This window comes from Lacerta agilis, chromosome 2 (assembly GCF_009819535.1).
Source record: "Lacerta agilis isolate rLacAgi1 chromosome 2, rLacAgi1.pri, whole genome shotgun sequence".
NCBI lineage: Eukaryota > Metazoa > Chordata > Lepidosauria > Squamata > Lacertidae > Lacerta > Lacerta agilis.
In genome coordinates this window covers 318,250-338,059 of record NC_046313.1, presented here as the reverse complement: position 1 = coordinate 338,059, position 19,810 = coordinate 318,250, and the positions used below count along the sequence as shown (strand labels likewise).

The window sequence follows — 19,810 nt, the reverse complement described above, 5'->3', positions numbered from 1 at the left end:
CTTTAGGGACTCCCTCCCCTTGGAGGTGCATCTGGCACCACCATTGCACTTCTTTTGCTGATGAGTCAAGATACACCTCTTCGTCCAGGCTTTTGGGAGCAAATGAGTCATTTTAGACTGAGTAGTTCTGCTGCTTCTACACAGTAGTACTGTAATCCCTATGCTGCTTTAATTATGGTTTTATGGGATGTTTTACTGACATTTAATATGCTGCATTGAATGTATGCACATCCTGGCACCCTGCAGTCAAGGGAGGGTAGCAAATCCAAGCAAACAGATCCACATGGGCGTCTTCTGCTATTCAAGTGGAAGGGGCAAATGCTAGACACAGTCCCCAGCAACCACTGAAAATCTGCATGAGCAACCCTAACCCACCAGACTCCCACATTCTATGCTTTCACAAGATATTGTCCACACACTTTCATGACCATCTTCACAGTCATAAAGGCTAGAATTTTTTTAATTTTTTTTTTTAGAAAAGTAAACCAAAAAGGCACTTAGATTTTCAGAAGCCTGAAATCTGTGCTCAGCAACAATTTCTGTGCTTGTAGGCAACAATCATTATCCTGCACACAGGCCATGGGTTGGGAAGAATTAAGCTCACCTACAACAAAGCTACCATGGGAAGAAATGTCCTGTCAGGAGAACACTTCTTCTTCGTTGTCATCTTTGCTTCTCTTTCTGCTTTTGTTGTTTGCAACCTTATATTTGAGCCGGCGGATGGGATCCATGATGCTCCTCAGAGCTACGTTGTCAAAGTCCTGGGCCAGGAGGAAGTTCCTCTCCACTAGGTCAGCTGCCTCCTGCCAGTTCCTGAAGCAAGCAGGGCCCACCTGCTTAATCTCCTCCACTGCATTTGCAGCAATGACTTCTCCATTTGGCTTCAACACCACCACCACTGGGGGGTTTGTCACAGAAAATCTCAATTCCAGTTCCCTGGAAGTTAATACAGAAAGAGAGATTAAGCTCCAAGGTTTTGAATAGAAGCTTGAAGAAGTCTGGAAAACAATGGGTTTTGCTTGTTAGTTAGTTAGTTTTGAAACCGAATTGCTTGCTTGATGATTGCTCATTTCCTTTGCCCAGCTACTGTCTCTGAGCATATCTGCACATTATATATCATGGAGATGCCACCAAAAATCTCTGTGTCAAGTTCTTTCCCCCTGCAACATGTAGGATCACTTACTCAGTATTGTGACATCATCACGTTATGCATTTCCCCACCTTGAGTAGTGGGAGCAGTGATCTCCTCTTGGGAAAGTGAACTGGCGGTGGGCTCTAAAGGTGAAGCCAGGTCAGGAGGCAAGGGTGGAACTTTGGGGTGACAGAACAGGGTGTGGAAAGGCACCCCATTGGGATGCTCCCTGGGGAGGACCCTCCTCCCCTGAGGACTTTTGGTATCCCAGGACTCTGATGTGGTTGGTCCTATTCTGCTGCATCCCACCCAGCGGTTGTCCTTGAGCAACTCCCACACCCCACCTGGTCCTGATCTACCCAGCCTATCCACACCTCCCGACAACTCAGCCTTATATTCAAGTCAGTCTAAGGCATGAAAGTTATTTCAGGGAGAAGCTACCCCTTGCAATTCAACAGTTCACCACATGGGTGTGCTGCACAACTATGCAGCAGCTCCTGGCAAAGGTCATAGAATCTTAGAATTGGAAGGGACTCGAGGTCCTCTAGCCCAACCCCCTGCAATGCATAAACTATGCAAATAAACTATGCCTCTGGTGACTCACTTTGAATTTGGCCATTGTCTAAGCCAGTGTTTTTCAACCTTTTTTGGGCAAAGGCACACTTGTTTCATGAAAAAAATCACGAGGCACACCACCATTAGAAAATGTTAAAAAATTTAACTCTGTGCCTATATTGACTATATATAAAGTAATTTTTCAATTTTTCCCACGGCACACCAGGCAACATCTCGCGGCACACTAGTGTGCCGCAGAACAGTGGTTGAAAAACACTGGTCTAAGCACTGGAATCCTTACCTCCTGAATTCATCCTGGAAGGGCAAAAACAACCATCTCTTGGGCATGGTCTTCAGAAACTTGTCTTGCTTCTCCTCAGTCTCATCCAGTGAGACAAAGACCAGGACCAGCTGGGATGCTCTCTCCACGTAAAATTCATCTGTGAGCCTCACAAAAAATTCTTTCAGGATGGGTGCAAACTCTTGGCATCGAAGACATTCACCAGAGCCAAAATACAGCAGCATAACCTTGTTCTCCAATGCTCGGGTGAGCTCTCGTTCCAGCTCCAACTTATCCTTGTCCTTGTTGTTCACAATCAGGGTCTTGTTGGTAAAAATGGCAGCCATGGCTGATTATTGTGCTAAAGAACCATTTTTATGGTGCCATATACCAATTTTAGGACTGAAAAGGAACAAGAAGGCAGTATCAGGGAAATTATTCTTTTTGTAGCTTCATCATGCATTCATATAATTTATTTTTATTGAATTATTGATTCAAGGTGGGGGAGTGTTAGAACGGACTGTACTACTTCAGACTACTGGTGGGGAAGGCATAAAAAATAAAGGTTGTGTAAAAAAAAAAAGAGAGAGATGCACATAATAAAAACAAAATGCAACAAATCATTTAAATTATGGTTCCTCACATTCTACCACTACCCAGCTCTGCCATTAGTTGTGAGGCCCCAAAATTAAGCACAATGAACAGAATATTGGACAGAGTTGACAAAGAGAAAACTTCAAATCCCTGCTCAGCTATGAAGCAAAATGGGAGACTTAGGCTCACTCTCTGTCTAACCTACCTCTGATGGCAGCTAGCGAGGTTAGTCAAGGAGCAATAAATGGCTATTGCCCTTACTAGAAACCATTGCAGGGCAAGCAATAGATATCGGTGTGTCTTGGAAAGCACTACACAGACCTCCTCTGGCAAATCATTCAATTTGGAACTAGGTTTCCCCACGAAGATCTTGAGAAATAAGGCATTTCAGTTCAGGCTGGGGCTTTGGCAAGACTCCAGCAGTAACAACGACTACAAGAACAAAAAATCATTAATAAAGGTCTAGAGGGGTCTTAAGAAAGTCTTGGGAATGCAATCTAGTCTATACATGTTGATGATACCTGCCAGGTGTTACGTAGTATCCTCCCAAGGAGTCTTCTTCTAAGTTAAGAATACATCAATGTGGAGGGGAATCTTGGACATAAAAACCACACAAAACACACTTTTTAAAGCTATCTCGCTTGCCAGAAGAACTCAGAGGCTGTGGAAAATAATGAGGATTAACATCAGAATGACTTATGTGAACTATTGGGAAAGATTATGAAAAGCAGTAGAAGTATGAGATGATCAGATCCCGACCTCGGAGCATGGTGAAGTCCCCCCGAAAAATTTATAATTTGGCATAATATTTGGACTGTTTGATTATTGAATAATATGTATACTGTACTTTGGAATATATGATGTGATTTGATTGGATTGTTAAAATGAAAAACTTAATACTTTTTAAAAAGAATACATCAATATGATACAGTTCCACTTTTCTCACCTTGAAGACATCTCCATGCCCAGAATAAGAAGCCAGAGTTCTCACATTGCTCAGTGTTTTGTATCATTAGAAACCTCCTTCTGTCATTCCTTGTGCAGCTGAGATTCCCCTCTTCACATTCCAGTGTGACACAACCCTTGTCTAGCTGCTAGTTTGGATCACTGATGTGCATAACCTATCCTGCTGGATTTCACCTCCCTCCCTATTAATAGAATCCACAGTCAGTACCTTAATCTTCTTAAAGCAGACCTTTGGAGATAATATGACCCATGCACTGCTTGCCAGAAATCTGTTCTTTGTACTGATAGCTTCCTGGGCAGGTGATGAGCCTGATCAAATAAAAGAAAAAGAGTTACTTGGTTGTGCTCTCTGTGTCATCCTATAATATTGTTTTTTCATAACTGTGCAGAGCAATGGTGACTTGTTGGCAAACAAATACACGTACTAATTAAATTACTTCTACTCCACCTTTCCATAAGATGTCCAAGGCAGCCTAAAACCTTTAAAGCTAATAAAATTAGAATCCACAAAAAAATAAGATAGAAGATGATATGGCAGGTAAAATTCAAGACTGAACAACAAAAGATTAAAACACTCTCTGTGTATCAAATGAAACATACCACCAGGAAGAAAAATAAAAGCAGAGTAAAGGTAAAGGTAGAGGGACCCCTGACCTTTAGGTCCAGTGGCAAATGACTCACAACCACTGGCGGAGGAAGAGGAATGCGGGGGGAGCCCCATCGCGGCTGCCCCCTTGCCTGCACATAGGCACCATGCCACACCCCCAGGATGCGCATCACACCCCCGAGGGACACGTGCCACGCCCCTGGGGTGCCCCGCCTGCTTTCCGCCCCCCCCCCCATGGTCTTCGTGACCCCAAGGACCAGAGCACGCCAGGCACTCCTGTCTTCCACTGCCTCCCGCAGTTTGGTCAGACTCATGTTGGTATCTTCGAGAACACTGTCCAACCTTCTCGTCCTCTGTCGTCCCCTTCTCCTTGTGCCCTCCATCTTTCCCAACATCAGGGTCTTTTCCAGGGAGTCTTCTCTTCTCATGAGGTGGCCAAAGTATTGGAGCCTCAGCTTCAGGATCTGTCCTTCCAGTGAGCACTCAGGGCTGATTTCCTTCAGAATGGATAGGTTTGATCTTCTTGCAGTCCATGGGACTCTCAAGAGCAGGGGTAGGCAACCTATGGCCCGGGGCCGGATGCGGCCCAATTGCCTTCTCAATCCGGCCCGCAGACGATCTGGGAATCAGTGTGTTTTTCATGAGTAGAATGTGTGCTTTTATTTAAAATGCATCTCTGGGTTATTTGTGGGGCATAGGAATTCGTTCTCCCCCCCAAAAAAATACAGTCCAGCCTACCACATGGTTTGAGGGACTATGGACCAGCCCACGGCTGAAAAAGGTTGCTGACCCCTGCTCAAGAGTCTCTTCCAGCACCATAATTCAAAAGCATCAGTATACCAACATTATTATTATTATTATTATTATTATTATTATTATTATTATTATTATCATTTTATTATGTATACCCTGTCCATCCAGCTGGGTTGCCCCTGTCACCCTGATAATAAAAAGTACAGAAGTAAATAGTCTGGTAAAACTGCTGATTGAAAGAATAAAAAAAAAAACTGAAGTTATTTCTCCTGGCAAACAAAACCATTATTAATAGAAGCTTACATGTGGATGAGGTTAGCAAAAGAAGGTCCGATACCAACTGACGGAAGAGGGAGGAAAGTAAATCCTAGGGAAGAAGGGAATCATGAGAGAAAAATAGGTTGCCTTTCTGTCTATTGCCACCATCGCCCCCCCCCTCCCCAGGTCAGGTAACTTATCACATGCATTGTTGCCTTACCTCCACATAACCAGGGTGTGTACGTGGGTTACCACTTGTGGTTTGACCCGGGGGTGGGCAAACAAACCATGATCCCTGGATTGGACATAACCCCAAGTCAAACACGGCTTAGCTCTGAGTAGCACAGCAACAGCAGCAGGACCTGGGTAGAAAGAAAGTGGATGCATTAATATTTTCTGTGAATACTCACATGCTTGCTTGTTCATTCAAACTTAGCCATGAATTGGGAAACTGAGTCACACAATGGATCAGAATCTGGGGATTTCTTAATATGCCAAATAATTAGGAATTTGCTTGGCATACAACAATGTGTATTATCCTCAGCACCAAATTCAAGAATAGCTGGAAAGGATGTTTTTATCTTTATCTTTATTATTATTATAATTTTATTACTATATCACTGTATTTTCTTCTTGTACATTATTCTTGTAACTCACTTCGGGACATTCTGTTATGTACCGGTAAGTGATTTATATTCAAGAAACTAACTAACCTGTTAGTGTCTTGTAATATGAATCTCTGTGTAGCTCTTGACTCACTTGATACTACAGGAAACCCTCCCCCACTGAACAGTTCATGTGAGTTCTCTAACAATAGGGTTCAGACAATACTATCAGATTCAGGAGGTTTTCTGCTGATCTGGAAGTAGAGGAAAGGTCACTGGAACATCATGTACACAACAATTTCCATCATGATACAAAGAGAAATTGAACATAATGCCCTATCGAGGTTTTGCAGCTGAATTATTTGTACTGATTAATTTATAACAGAAAATATGTCTCTCAAATAAATCTACATTGCCCACTGGTTTTGAAAACAGATGATTCTTCAAGAAATAATACTAACCAGAGGCACTTCATTTTGAATAGCTGTTGCATCTAGAACATTGTGACTTTTAACACACAACACATGTTCCTCTTCTTTACATATGCCACAGTTCTATTTGTAATAATAAAAGGAAGTAACTTCAAGCAACACTACTTAATAGTGTTTCCTGCTTGTGAAATGTTTAAATGTTATGGTTATGAAAAGGTCTCGAGCTTTCTTCTCCCCACTTCTTTTTCATTCCCCCAAATAATAAGTGTTTTTGGAGTCCCAGTGCCTTGCAACTAAAACAGTTTCTTTAAAATTAGAGTATTTCACAAGAAAGCTAATAGTTCTTTACCTGTATCTGAAATAATTTGGACAATAAATCTCCTATTGAAGTACTATGCCCATCTATTTTCATGAAAACAAATCAATTGCAGATATCAGTGGGGAAGACAGCATAATCAGTTTGCCTCCAGTAGTTTTCTACATTAGCAATTAGCATAGAAGTCATGGCATTTAAGTAACCTATGTGCAGTATTACAGGCACAAAAGACTACCTTTTAATTTGGCAAATTATGGACAGACCAGCCATTCACTATGGGGGAAAATGATGAATTTGACTGATCTGATCCATTGCGCTGTGGGCCATGACAGTTATACATACCTGCCAATATTTCTCCAATGAAAATAAGGCCAGCAACAATATATTCCGCTCATCTAACTGGGTTGCCCATTGTGGGTGGCTTCCAACATACATAAAAACACAAGAAAACATTTTAAATAACTTTGCTGTACAAATAACTTTGCCCTCAGATGTCTTCTAAAGGTTGTATAGTTACTTATCTCCTTGGTGCAGGGGTCACTGCCTACCCCCCCCCCTCAATTCTGTGGTCAAATCAGAAACTGTGATGGCTTCTGTAAATCCAGGATCGTGCCTGGAAAATTGGGACACTTGGAGGGTCTAAGTTATTTGGATCCTGGCTATCCAGCAGTAATATCATTTCCTCTTAACTATTAAGTACTGGTAAATTTAATAGTAGTATTCTTATCTCATTATACATGACAAAGCTACCTTTAGCCATCTCACCCCTTGCCTTTTCCTGTAAGACCAATTGCAGTCGTTAACAGTTGTCAACAGGTTTTCCACACCCATCAGCCAATCCCCCATTCCCACCACCCTTCTGAGTAATACCCCTCCCCACTCCCTCACTATATTTAAGGATCTGGTGACTTCTGTTTCAGTGTATCTGAAGAAGTGTGCAGGCACACAAAAGTTCATACCAAGAACAAACTTAGTTGGTCTCTAAGGTGCTACTGGAAGGAATTTCTCACAGAGTTATTGAGGATAAAATGAGACATCCCATATGCATTCACTTGTGTATGCTAGGAGGGAAGAATTTATCCACACATGGGATCCTATTATGATCCTATCAGCTCCACTGGGTTCTTCCCTCCCTCATCATCTAGCAGCAGCCATTCTACTGTATTGGGCTGCAGCATGAGCTGAAAGCTGGGCCAATCGATTGTCTCTGCTGGAAGATCAGTTCCCAGCAAACGCCTGCTCCCTGGACTATGTAAACCACTGGGGGGCCTCTTTGATTACAGAGCAGAGTTAAAATCCTGTAAATATGTAATTTTTGTATATGTAATTTTTGAGAAGGGGACGACAGAGGATGAGATGGTTGGACAGTGTTCTTGAAGCTACTAACATGAGTTTGGCCAAACTGCGAGAGGCAGTGAAGGATAGGCGTGCCTGGCGTACTCTGGTCCATGGGGTCACGAAGAGTCGGACACGACTGAACGACTGAACAACAACAACAAATATGTAATACACAGAAATTTGTTTTTCTTAACTGTGGATTATCAACAAATTGCACTGCTTCTCTGAGACAAGTAACCCTTACTTGCTCCTGTATTTCGAATGTATACTCTTGAAAAGCTGCCTTCCCCTGTATATGGAGCAGTGACTGGTGCTTGCTCAAACAATTTGTAATCATCTCCTGAAACATGAATTCTCCATTAAAAGAACTGTCGAGTTGGAAGGGATCCCAAGGGTCATCTATTGCAACCCCCTGCAACTCACTGAGGTTGGGTGCAATCCTGACATTTCTGGAGCAAACCTGCAGAGGCCAGGGCGGGAAGCGGGCCGTTTTCTGAAGAGAGCCCTTTCGATCAGGTGGGGGGGGGGGTGTCTGACGAGTTGCTGCAAACGGACAACTACCAAAACCACCCAGTCAGTTATCAAAAGAGTTGTGTTTGTGTGACAGACAGATGGACGATGAGGGTTAGACAACATTCCCGACCAGCCTCCCCTCCCGCCTTCGCAGCCCCTCCCATTGCAAAAAGCTGAGCAGGAACCCCGCCCCCTCTTTGCGTTCCGTCGCCATGGTCACCGCGGGCCCACCGCCTTCCCAGCATCCTCGCCTTCCGCCCTCCCCCATTTTCTCTAGGCCTCCCGCGCTCTATGCCTCCAGGCCCCGCCCACCGGGCCCGCTGCTGGAGTCGAGGGGCGGCGCTTCCTCTGAAGCGGCCGTCAGAGAGACGGACGGACGGGCGGGCGGAAGGTGGTAGGAGCCTCGCGAGCGAGCGGTGGGCGGTGGCGGCGCGAGGTACGGAGCTGCTGCGTTGCCTTGACGACGGGGGCGCTGCCCTCGCCACGGTTCCTGAGGGGGCGGGGGGGCGCGCCGTGCCATTGCCTGGCAACGGAGGGGGAGAGTGGCTGTGAGGGGCGCGCGAGAGATGGGGCTCGGAGGGTCGCGGGAGGAAGCTTGGTGAGAAGCCCCCCCTCCCTCCCTCCCTCCCTCCAACCGCCCAAGGACCCGCGGCCTGGGTGGGATGCATAGCTGTCAACTTTTCCCTTTTTCTTAAGGGAAATTCCCTTATTCCGAATAAGATTCCTCGCAAGAAAAGTGAAAAGCTGACAGGTATGCTGCCATCCCAGTGCCCCATAGGGATGTCATTTTACTATATTGTAAAACTGCCTGTGGTGGATCTGTCTCCTTAAAGGTATGATAAAAATCAACCATAATTCCCTGGCACACGATGCATCAATGGCCACTGAAAAGACTAGGCAAACGGACAGATGACTAGACACGATAGCAACAGGGAGCTAGCCACCCAGCATTTTGAGAGGTCCTGTGCCGGGGAAATGTCAGGGAATGCCATTGCATGCCTATAATATGCCAGAAGAATCTGTCTGACCACTGCGGGAATCAGAATGCTGGACCAAATGGACATTTGATTCAATCCAGGAAGGCTTATCTTCCATACCTGCAGAAAAAAGGTGAAAAATATTTCTAAAATCACCTGTTCCAGGTCTGATCACCAATAAACCAAGAATCAAGCTGATGCTCATATTTCTACACAGGCACGTTTTTTACCACAAGGTATATTCACAACAGAACCAAACGTGCTGGTCATGACTCAGGTGTATCATACCTGCTTTTAGTCACCACACTTTAAAAGGGGGAGAGGAAGAGAAAAACAAATCCAGAGAGCATGTTGGATAGCAACGCATACAACGAGATACAACAAAGAGTCCAGAATTTATGACATAAGGAAAAGTTGGTGGAACTGCGCTTGTTTAGCTTAGAGAAATGAAGATTAAAGCAGTACATTATATCAGCTGGCAAATATCTAGACTGCAATAAAGATCACATGGAGCTGTTCACCTGAGTCACAAGGGAAGGGCAAGAATCAAGTTGAGACACAGCAGATTTAGGCAGGATAACAGAAAAAGCTTTTGAAACTTAAGCACAGTTAGGCAATTGAATAGGTGATGTAGGGAATTTGTGGAGTCACACCCACCCACCCAAAATGTTTTTGACAAGAGATGAGCAGACAGAGGAATCCCTGCAAATTCAATAGACAAGCTCGCCATGCTTATATTGCCACACATTATGCTAAAGCAGCCATAAGTTATTTTAACTCAGTGCACACAATTAAAAGTCTCATGGCAACCCTCAGTGCCATCAACCTAGGAAGACACCTCACCAGACTTTCCAAAACTTAAAACAGTTTGACTAAGTTGGCAGTTGGCAAAGGAATCTCAGCATGTCAAAACATTTTCTTACTCTAAGGCTACTGCCTTCCACAGATAACATGCCACCAAACACTGTCTCCTGAAGCTCTATTCCAAAGACATCCTTTTTGAGGGTTTCCCAAAGCTGACAGTAAACCTGGCAATATCTTTTGATTTAATCCCTCTTCCTAATGTTCCCACAGTCAAGGGGTTGAGCCTCACCTTGTGTGAAAGATTTTTGCACTGCAGGAGGTTGGATTTAGAAGACCCTTGTGGTCCCTTCCACTTCTACAATTCTGTGAAGTAAACTTCTATCTAGAAATTAAGTGGCCCTATGGGGGAAAGGGGCAGCCCAGCTGAAACAGGCATTGTTGGTATTTTTTTTTCATGCCACCCTCTTCTGTGCATTACATGAAGTATTTCTGAACCAATTACCAATTAATCTCTCTCTGCACAGAATTGTTAATTTTCTGACAGGGCACTTAAAATTTAGTTTCTAAAGTTGAAGTTTTTGTACATGGAATTAAATATTTTCTTCCAGTCTCTGTGGGAGACCTATTATTAACTTTGAATACAGAAGCCAATGTGGTCAGACTCTAATATAATAAAGATCAAGCATGGATTGCTAAATTGAGGAATAGGAAATAATACATAGATTTACCAACCCAGATGAATAGGGCATGTGTGATTATTGACAGAAATAGGCCTGTGCTTTATATTTTTATCCTGCCCCTTCTATAAAGAGCTCAGTGTGGTGTGTATAGGGGTTATCCTATTTTATCCTTGTAACAGCCCTATGACATAAACTGGGTCAAGAGTTTGTGACTGGCCCTGTATCACTCTTAGCTTCATGACTACAGAGGAGTATGATCTTGGGTTTTCTCTGCCACATTACATTGACTTCTTGATTAGTGACAGTACAAAGCACAATCTTATTAACTCTCTGTAGGGCTGTATGTACACTACACCCTCCCCACAAATGTGCCAAGAAAAAATGTGCTTGTAGAATGAAGTGTAGGGTTCGAATATATGAAACATTGGACTTCTTTGAAGATCATGAGTTGTTTTACTCCCCTAAACCCCCAACCCTAATGTAAGGGTGGTTGGAGGGAACTCAGTGCACCCTGATTTCACTGAGTGGGACAAGAAGATCCTTAGCAGAGCTATAAGAGCTGAGGTGGACTGAGGTATCCAGAGGCTGCTGCCGGAAGTGCCTGGACAGCCGTTAAGTGAAGCCATGAAGTCTCTTCCTCACACTCTTCTAGTCCTACTTCATCCTCTAGATGCTATAGTGCACCATCTCCTTCAAGACTCTCAAAGAAAAAGCCTGGATTGTGAGTAGGGGCATGCTTCTGAAAATTTGGTTTGGGAATTAACATACCACAGATGTGAAAAGAAGGGAAAGGCAGTTATTGAAGCCCAAGAGCTGACAAACTGGCTTGCAGGATGTCATCCTGGTGATGATAGAGCTCCCATCATCCACAATCCAGGAGGAGAAAAGGCTTAGTGATCTGATGATCTTTTGCGCAGACATTTCACTCCTTACTTTGGACAGAAAGAGAGGATGGCAAATGGTCCAAGGTGGGGCTTTTTACATCTTAATTATAGGTGTAGCTGTTTTGGAAGTAGTTCAAGGGGCTGGTTCTGTTCCTCAGAAGGACTTTGATCTTAAGAGTAGTTCAGGAGATTCCCCCCAAATCCAGGGGGCAAAACCAAGTTACACCTTTCCTTGTGGCATTCAGCAATACTCTCAATGTGGAATTGGAAACAAGGGGCAGATAAACATGTGAATGAATAAGGAGACCTACAACTTATGCCAGAAAATGTTACACATTACCTGCTTCAAGATGCCATTTGTGGATTCACTTGTTGTTGCTGAAATTGGTGTAGTGAGTTTTTGCTTCTAAGACTGGAATTTTAAAAGAATTTGGCAAGAAGTGGAATTCCAGGGAAGAAAGGGAATATTAGATTTTATTGTTGATGCAAGAAGGAATAGCAACTACGTATGTGAGAAAACACTGGGAACCCTTTTGGGATAGTAAAACCTTGTTTCCTAACCATTGGAAGACTGCCTTGTGCTCTTGAGTTGCAGTTTTGACGGTAACAGCTGGTGTGGTGGGAGGGTGCTACTGAGTTGTCCTCCTGACACTGACTGGTGTAGCTGCAGCTTACCAGGAGGGGGCGGGGCAGGGCAGAGGTGAGGTCAGTGCTTATGGGTGCAATGACAAAAGTGCAGGATTGGCCCTGCGCGTGCATGCCTGCAGCCCTTTCCTTGTTCCTGCCTGACCCTGTCCTTGTAAGCTGCAGTAGCACTCCACACCAGTGTTTCACCACCCCACTAGCTCCTAGTTTTCAAGACTAGAAACATCATTTTGAAAATATAAAATGGAAGCTAAGGTTTTAGGGATGGTATTCTGTGTCCAAGTTATCAGTATCTTGGGGTAGAAGTTTCTGGCCCTGCTCAGCAGAATGAGCAGAAGGACCTTGAAACATAGCGGGAGTGGCTTTATCACATTTTGAAGTAAACAAAGCACATAATACGCACTGCCATCTAAAAAGGCTGGACATGATATTGGAAGACAGTCAAGTCCAGAGTCTAACTATCCAACTACCCCTCTGTTTGAATTAAAGTACACCCTGATTGTTATATAAGCAACGTTGAAAATTCACCAGGTGCATTTTGCACTTGCCTATCGGCCACCTGCAATCAAGTGAAGATGCCTGGGCACCAGGAGGGTGCCTGACATCTCCACCATCTAGAGGTGCATGCCTGGGAATCCTTGGGTCTTGACTGTTTTCACACACTCACAACATGTCCTGTAGAATTGTATCAGTTCATCTGCACAATCAGAATGAATTTCAGGAACCAAAAGTTGTATTGAGAAATACGGCTTTCGAGCTGGATGGCCTCAAAATGGCAACTAAGCATTCTGTTTTGGCAACTGTAACCCTAGCTTATGGAGCCATTTGGCACCTAACTTACATATCTGAGTTTCTAACACTGTATATAAGATGCTAGGTTTACTGGCTTTAGAACGAATATTCCTTTTTGTTATTACAATAATTATAAAGAATTCAATCCAAATATCTGTATTTAAATATTTTTACTTTTTTTTAAAAAAAGAACTCTCCTCACCCCCTCAGTCTGTGCTGCAATTTTTGCCCTTTGGCATTTCCTCCCATTTCACACTTGATCTTAGCCAAAAGGCCGAGTCGGATATTCTCAAGGTGCATTCAGGAACAAACATTGTTAAGCCTTGTCCAGGTTTGTGTAAAACAACATTGTAAACATGTTGCTCATATTTCACCCCAAAATGGTTTAGACCAGGGGTCAGCAAACTTTTTCAGCAGGGGGCCAGTCCACTGTCCCTCAGACCTTGGGGTGTGTTTGTGCAGGGTGGACTATATTTTTTTTTGGGGGGGGGGAAATGAACGAATTCCTATGTCCCACAAATAACCCAGAGATGCATTTTAAATAAAACACATTCTACTCATGTAAAAACACGCTGATTCCCGGTCCGTTCGCGGGTCAGATTTAGAAGGTGATTGGGCGGGCCTTAGTTTGGGGACCCCTGGTTTAGACCTTTGAACTTGCATGCATAGTACAATATTGAACTGTAGGCATGCATAGTACAGTATTGAACTGTTTGTCTGTTATCCAAAGAATCTGCTTCAGGAAATCTCTCACCTCAATATCCATTTTGTGAATTTTATTGATAGCATTTGGCTCTAACAGTAATAATATAACTTGCCCTTCAATCCCCAAATATACCAGGCTGAGGTGTGGCAGGACGCAGAATACAGTACATCCACAAGCACATAACACACCCAGTAGAGGAGAGATCTCACTGGTGAAAAACACTCCCTCCAGCATGGGATTTGAAAAGGTGGTCCCAGCATATGGCTGGTGGGTATGAATCACTTTGCTTCCCCATTGCTTGGATTGCTCTGCCAAATTAAAATCAGTCTAAACAATAGAAAATATCAAAATACCCACCAATCACAATGAACATGTGTTTGTGAGCTGTAGTCATGCTCTCACCATAGACACTGATGATATCAGAGCCCATGGCAGAGGCAATCCTTCAAGTATGCAGGAGTTGAAATCTGGTTAGGGCTTTAAATGTCAAAACAAATGCTTTGATCAGAGTTGGATTTGTTAGAAGATCCAGTCTCTGTCTTTGAAATTCTCTGTATGGCATTAGTTACCCTCCCTGTAAGTAGAGCTGCTATTTCATCTACCCTAAAATGCTAGGGAGTTGCATTTTATTTTGAAGCTGAAATGGAATGAATGATTGATGTTGTTTTTTGAAGCCAGATTTTATTATGTTATTATTATTGCTATTTAGTTAATGTGAGATTGTTTTAAAAGGAAAGAGAAAAGGTGAAATCTGAATTTAATAGAAACAGGCTAAAACAAGGACTACAATTGTTATCTTTTTTAAACTGAATCCATGACTGTATCAAACACATGATCCTAGTATAAAACACATTGTGTTAGAGGAAGTTGTACCTAAAGAAGGAACCCTAGGAAGATTATATTTTCAGGTACAAATTATAAATGTGCACAACTGGCATGCACTATATTTATTATTAGGTTGGAAATTGTAACTAAGGACAAGCAAGCAAGTGTCCTCACAGGCCTTGGGATCTATCTCCTGACTTTAAGAGATACAATCTTAACTTATCTAAATAATGTTCCTAGCCGAGCATGGTGATTTTGTTTTTTACTTTTTATGTCATTTAACTATGTAAATAATGCAGTTTGTTTGGTGCATAAGCAGCATTTGCACTCTGCACCCTGACAGACTGTTGCTAACTATGTTATGATGGGATTGTATTTGAGTCTAGTCAAAGGAGAGTGTGTGTTGCAAGACAGTGTGCTAGACAGAAAATCAACTAAATGAAAGTGTTGGAGTGTGCAGCTTTGTGGCAAAAACCACACTGGTTCTCCTTTGTTCCCTTTTGCCACTCCTGTCTTTGTACCCTTCTTTCATGTCGTTCCCTATTTCTGGAACAAGTTGCTCCTTTCTATTCGCCAAGTAACTTACTTGCTCATCCTGTTTCAACTCCTTCATTAAGCTTTCATTCACTCATTCATAAAATGTGTGCTTCCTCCAAGCTTGAAGACTCAGGACTAAAAATGGATTTAAGTATATTCAGTGTGAAAGTCCTCACCTTGGCTACCTTAGCCTTCACCAAGTAAAAAGATGAAATGAGTATTTGTAACTTTTTGGAATGAAACTCAGGCTTGTGCTTCAGTTAACGGACAGCCATTCTGTTCATTACTTGCGTCAGAACATAGTGTGTGGATCGCATTGTTAAATACCCATTTGTTGATCTTCTTGGCATTCACAAGAGAAGGGGGCAGTCTCCCTTGTCTTCAAGGTTTCTCAGTCAAGCCCAGCACCTTGAATTGTACCTAGAAAACATTGTAGTCTTTTGAGAGGCACTACATATGGGGTCCCAGCTCCTGCCCACCTAGCAGTTCGAAAGCACGTCAAAGTGCAAGTAGATAAATAGGTACCTCTCCGGCGGGAAGGTAAACAGTGTTTCCAGGCGCTGCTCTGGTTCGCCAGAAGCGGCTTTGTCATGCTGGCCACATGACCCGGAAGCTGTTCACCGGCTTCCTTGGCCAGTAACGCGAGATGAGCACCGCAACCCCAGAGTCAGACACGACTGGACCTAATGGTCAGGGGTCCCTTTACCTTTACCTTACATATGGGATCAGAGAAAGCTTCCAGGCAGTGTTCAGTGGTAGCTACAATCAGAGTGCACTACAGTAGTATAGCTTCTCCTGGAAAGTCTTTCCATGTCTGTATTGGCATTTGTACAACTTCTGCTACCTTCAGCATCCTTTGCAACACTCCTGGGCTCCTTTTACCTTTGTCCAACTGTATTGTGTAGGCTATGGCTGCACTTGCTTTGTGATCATGATCTCAACAGCAGCTTTGGAAATTTGCCATGTGCCTAAGACCTTTTGCACCTGCCTATCAACCACTTGCGACCAAGTGAAGATGCCCAGGTGCCAGGATGGTGCCCGACGTCTCCACCATCTGGAGGTGCGTCCCTGGGGATCCTTGCATCCTGGCTGTTTCATACAGAAGCAACATATCCTGTAGAGTTATATCTGTTATACTTATCTACACAAACACAATGAATTTCAGGAACCAAAAAGTTATTGAGCCGTCTGACCCCAAAATGGCAACCAGGCATTCCATTTAGGTGACTAATCCTGGTTTAAAGAGCCATTTGGCGTCTAGCTTATATATCTTGAGTTTCTAACACTGCTCAACCGCAGTTAATAAAATGTTGATGCAAAACAAATGAACTTAGTGGTTAACACTGAAGCCTATCTCTTTCTCTAGAATGCGTATGATTGGCGTTTGCACTGCCTCACTTGGTTCTCTTGGCCTGATGCGTTTTTTTGGCTTGGCTTGGTCATGGAGTATTGCAGTTGCTCTGGGCATTTACATTGGTACTGGTGGCTGGACATTTCTCCGGATCATCTTTAAAACAGCCTTGAGAGATCTCCTGTAAGTACAACTTCCTCTTACATTACAATGTGCTTGTTTGTTTACATCAATCGGGTAGCCAGCTTGCGGCCCAGATCTGGCCCATCATGCCATGAAAAGTGGCTCTCCAGCCCTGAGCAGCTTTATTTTCTGATCTGATCAGGAAATAAAACAAAAGCGCACATAGAGGGTTTTTCTTTCTGACCTTTGCACTGAGCACCATAGAACTAAGATTGGAGTGAAAGCCCCTTGCCTGATCTTTAAGAGTATAAAACACAACATTTCCAGACACTCTCATCCACCACTGGAGTGGTGAGGGTTGGCAATGCTGCGTGTGGAGAATGAGAGAAAAGGACGAGTGTACTTTGTGGTTACATGTCTGGTGAAAAAACTGTGTGTGGTGAATGTGCTTGTGTAGCGAGTGCATGTGTGCTGTCTGTGTTGTGTTGTGCTGGGTGCAGTCACAGTGCATTGGATTAGCTGTGCTGCTGAGCCAAAAGCCATGTTGAGTTCCATGCTGCCTTGTCTTTTCCTCTCTCCCTTTGGTACCAGCTGTGACACACGGTGTTGGAGAGGTGGAAGAGCAATGCAGCCTCAGCCACGCTGGCTACTACTGGCTGTTTTTGTAGTGAGCCTTTACGCACACATACTGTATCCTTTGGCCATGGCCAATGCTGCTTGGACAGGTGGCTGACGCTCAGTGTGGCCCTCAGGCTGAAAAGGGTTTGCCACTTATGCCATAAATAATAAGGTGTTCTCACACCTGATAGACCTGTATATTGCTCAGTGTGCTAAGGACTTCAGTGGAAGTGGAACTTGTGGTAAATTGGCTTTATTGCTGCAGATAAATCCATAGATGATCAAGGTACAACATTCTAAATCTTCTGTTTATTCATTCTTGTGTACTGTACTTATGAGGAAAGCGACCCAAGGTTGGTTTATCTGGGGACAAAGCTGTGTTGAATGGGTCACCTATATGAATGGAAATACTCTTTTTAAAAAAAAAAAAACAAAAATTTATTGGTTTTCACATCAAAACAAATACAACTACAACAAAGAAAAAACAACAAATACAACAATAAGAAAAAAAACAGAAATAAAAGAAAATACATACCTACACCGGAACACCAACACTCCATAAGTTTAATTATACTCTGTTTCCAATCTAATTAGGGGACTTCCCCCGTTCTCTCCTCTGCTTTCAATTCTAATTTACATTAGTAACTTTCTATCTATTTAACAATTCATTCTCCTAAATTCATAATCTTCCTCTTTAAAGCTTATGTCATTTAATATCAAATATCAAAATACAACTTCTTAGTACAAATCTTAACTTCTTATAACCTTAACTATCTCTTATTTCACTAAAACTGCTGCTGGTATTTCTAATTGATGCCTTATAAAATATTAAACTAACCTTCTTTAAAACAATCCAAGTATCTCTTCTCTATTCCAAATCAATTTTGACACTCTGACTTCGGGGTACCGTGATGGGCCTTCCTGATTACACATCTAAAGTTTTCACCCTACCCCCTCTTCTTACCATTTTTTTCTCCCCCCCTCGGAATCACCCACCAAACTTCCCCCAAACCTTTCCAAAACCATTGTCCAGAATGTCCTCTTTTTCCTTGTATCTAAAAGCCAAAGCCTTGTCCCAAAACATCCTTGCAAAGCTCTTCAGGAAATATAATACATCACCATCTGGCTTCTCCATTTCAATCTTCAATCAAATTTTAATTGTAATTCCCCAAGATTGTTGTTCCTGAATTTCTGGGCTCCCACCCCAGAAATCCGTTACAATATGTCTGAGTCCAGCCCTGGGCCTCTCACACCGACAGGGTTTTTCTTCTTCTTGGAGTTGCACAGTCACTGTATGTTGTTCTCTAGATATTTCCTCAAGATCTTTAGCAGAGTTCTCTGAAACCTTATCAATCCCCCCCAAAAATTGAGCGACATTCTGATTCAAACAGTTCTAATTTCTGATTCAACAGTTCTAACTTCAAAAGAATTGTCCTTTGTCCTTGGGTCATTCCCGGGTCTAAAATAATTTTGAAAGCGAAACCAAAAAAGGCAGAAGTAGGCAGGAAATAACAAAGTTCAGTACTTTTCCATCTTCAAGTCTCAAGTTGCAGCCGCCATTTCCCCCTAATCAGGGTGGCAAAAATTCTCTCTTTATATTCCACCGGCTTTGAGAAGAAATGCTTTAAAAGTCTCAGTCCTCCCCTAACAGGGGTTTTGACAGATCGAACTAATCAGAAAAACTCCAATAGAAACATTGTGTCAGCCAAGTGCAGGCAACAGCCAGATACACTGTTACTTTATCGCTTATCAACAGGGAGAGGAACGGGCTTCCTTTTTAACGTTCCTCCCCAAAAGCCAATTGAGCCAATTTAGTAGCCAATTAAACTCCGTACTTACAGCTTAAATTTTTCCTTCAATTAGGTAAGAACGAGGCGCTCATCCACGGCAGCAGCCGCCACTTAGCTTCCCCCGGCTGGGGCACCTCCACAGCCCCGCGACATTGCCCTTTCACTCCGGCGCCCCTTTTACAAGGGGAACCGGAGAAAGGGTCAGCGCAATGGGGTCCGCTGGAGAGCCCCACCCGCGGGACGCTCGACCCCGCGGCTTAACGAAGCCGCTGTGCGGTAGCGGAGCTCCTAGCCCCCGGGGAAGCCAGGGTCGCCTCACAGCCGAGGCAACCCCCGACCGCCGGTAATGGCGTCCTCGCCGGAAGTCGAATGGAAATACTCTTATTGTGAAATGAAACAGTGTGTGAAGCATTTGCTAGATTGCTTCAGAAGCAAAGTACCATACCATTTGTATACATCTGAAAGAGACAGCTCTCACTTCCTAAGATGTGGAAATACACAGTTAAAAGCAGATAAATATCTTGATAAAATTCAATTCCTCAGCCCGTTGTAACTGAGTCGTTAGAGGTAGATTTGGTGCCAGGTCATCGGCAGATTCTTTGTGTGGGGGCAGGACTTTTGAAAGAGGGGGCAGAGCCAATGTGATTGGTCGATAGTTAAGTATTTTTATTTCTTTACCTTGATGGGGGGAGGCAGCTGCCCCCCTGTGCTCCCCCTTGGTTGCGTCCAT

General features: G+C 43.4%; 2 protein-coding genes across 2 annotated transcripts in view; one reads left to right on the top strand and one right to left on the bottom strand.

Moving 5' to 3' along the window:
- Positions 1–494: 494 nt before the first annotated feature.
- Positions 495–2,314, bottom strand: NXNL1 (nucleoredoxin like 1). The gene is made up of 2 exons (XM_033142516.1): positions 1,989–2,314; positions 495–936 (listed from the first exon to the last, which is right to left on the bottom strand). The coding sequence occupies exons 1-2, from the start codon at positions 2,312–2,314 to the stop codon at positions 639–641; spliced, it is 624 nt and encodes a 207-aa protein (XP_032998407.1). The 3' UTR covers positions 495–638.
- A 6,388-nt stretch (positions 2,315–8,702) lies between these two features.
- Positions 8,703–19,810, top strand: part of SLC27A1 (solute carrier family 27 member 1) — a 39,647-nt gene continuing 28,539 nt past the window's right edge. Inside the window, 2 exon segments of the mRNA XM_033142622.1 lie at positions 8,703–8,784; positions 16,565–16,732. Coding sequence (XP_032998513.1) covers positions 16,566–16,732 — 167 coding nt within the window. The 5' untranslated portion in view covers positions 8,703–8,784; position 16,565.

What these genes read in the sequence shown, in the direction of transcription:
- NXNL1 (XM_033142516.1), bottom strand. Translation starts at nt 2,314, where the DNA reads ATGGCTGCCATTTTTACCAACAAGACCCTGATTGTGAACAACAAGGAC. An exon ending in TTCCAGGATGAATTCAGGAG is followed by an intron (nt 937 to 1,988) that starts GTAAGGATTCCA and finishes ATTAACTTCCAG; the next exon opens with GGAACTGGAATTGAGATTTT.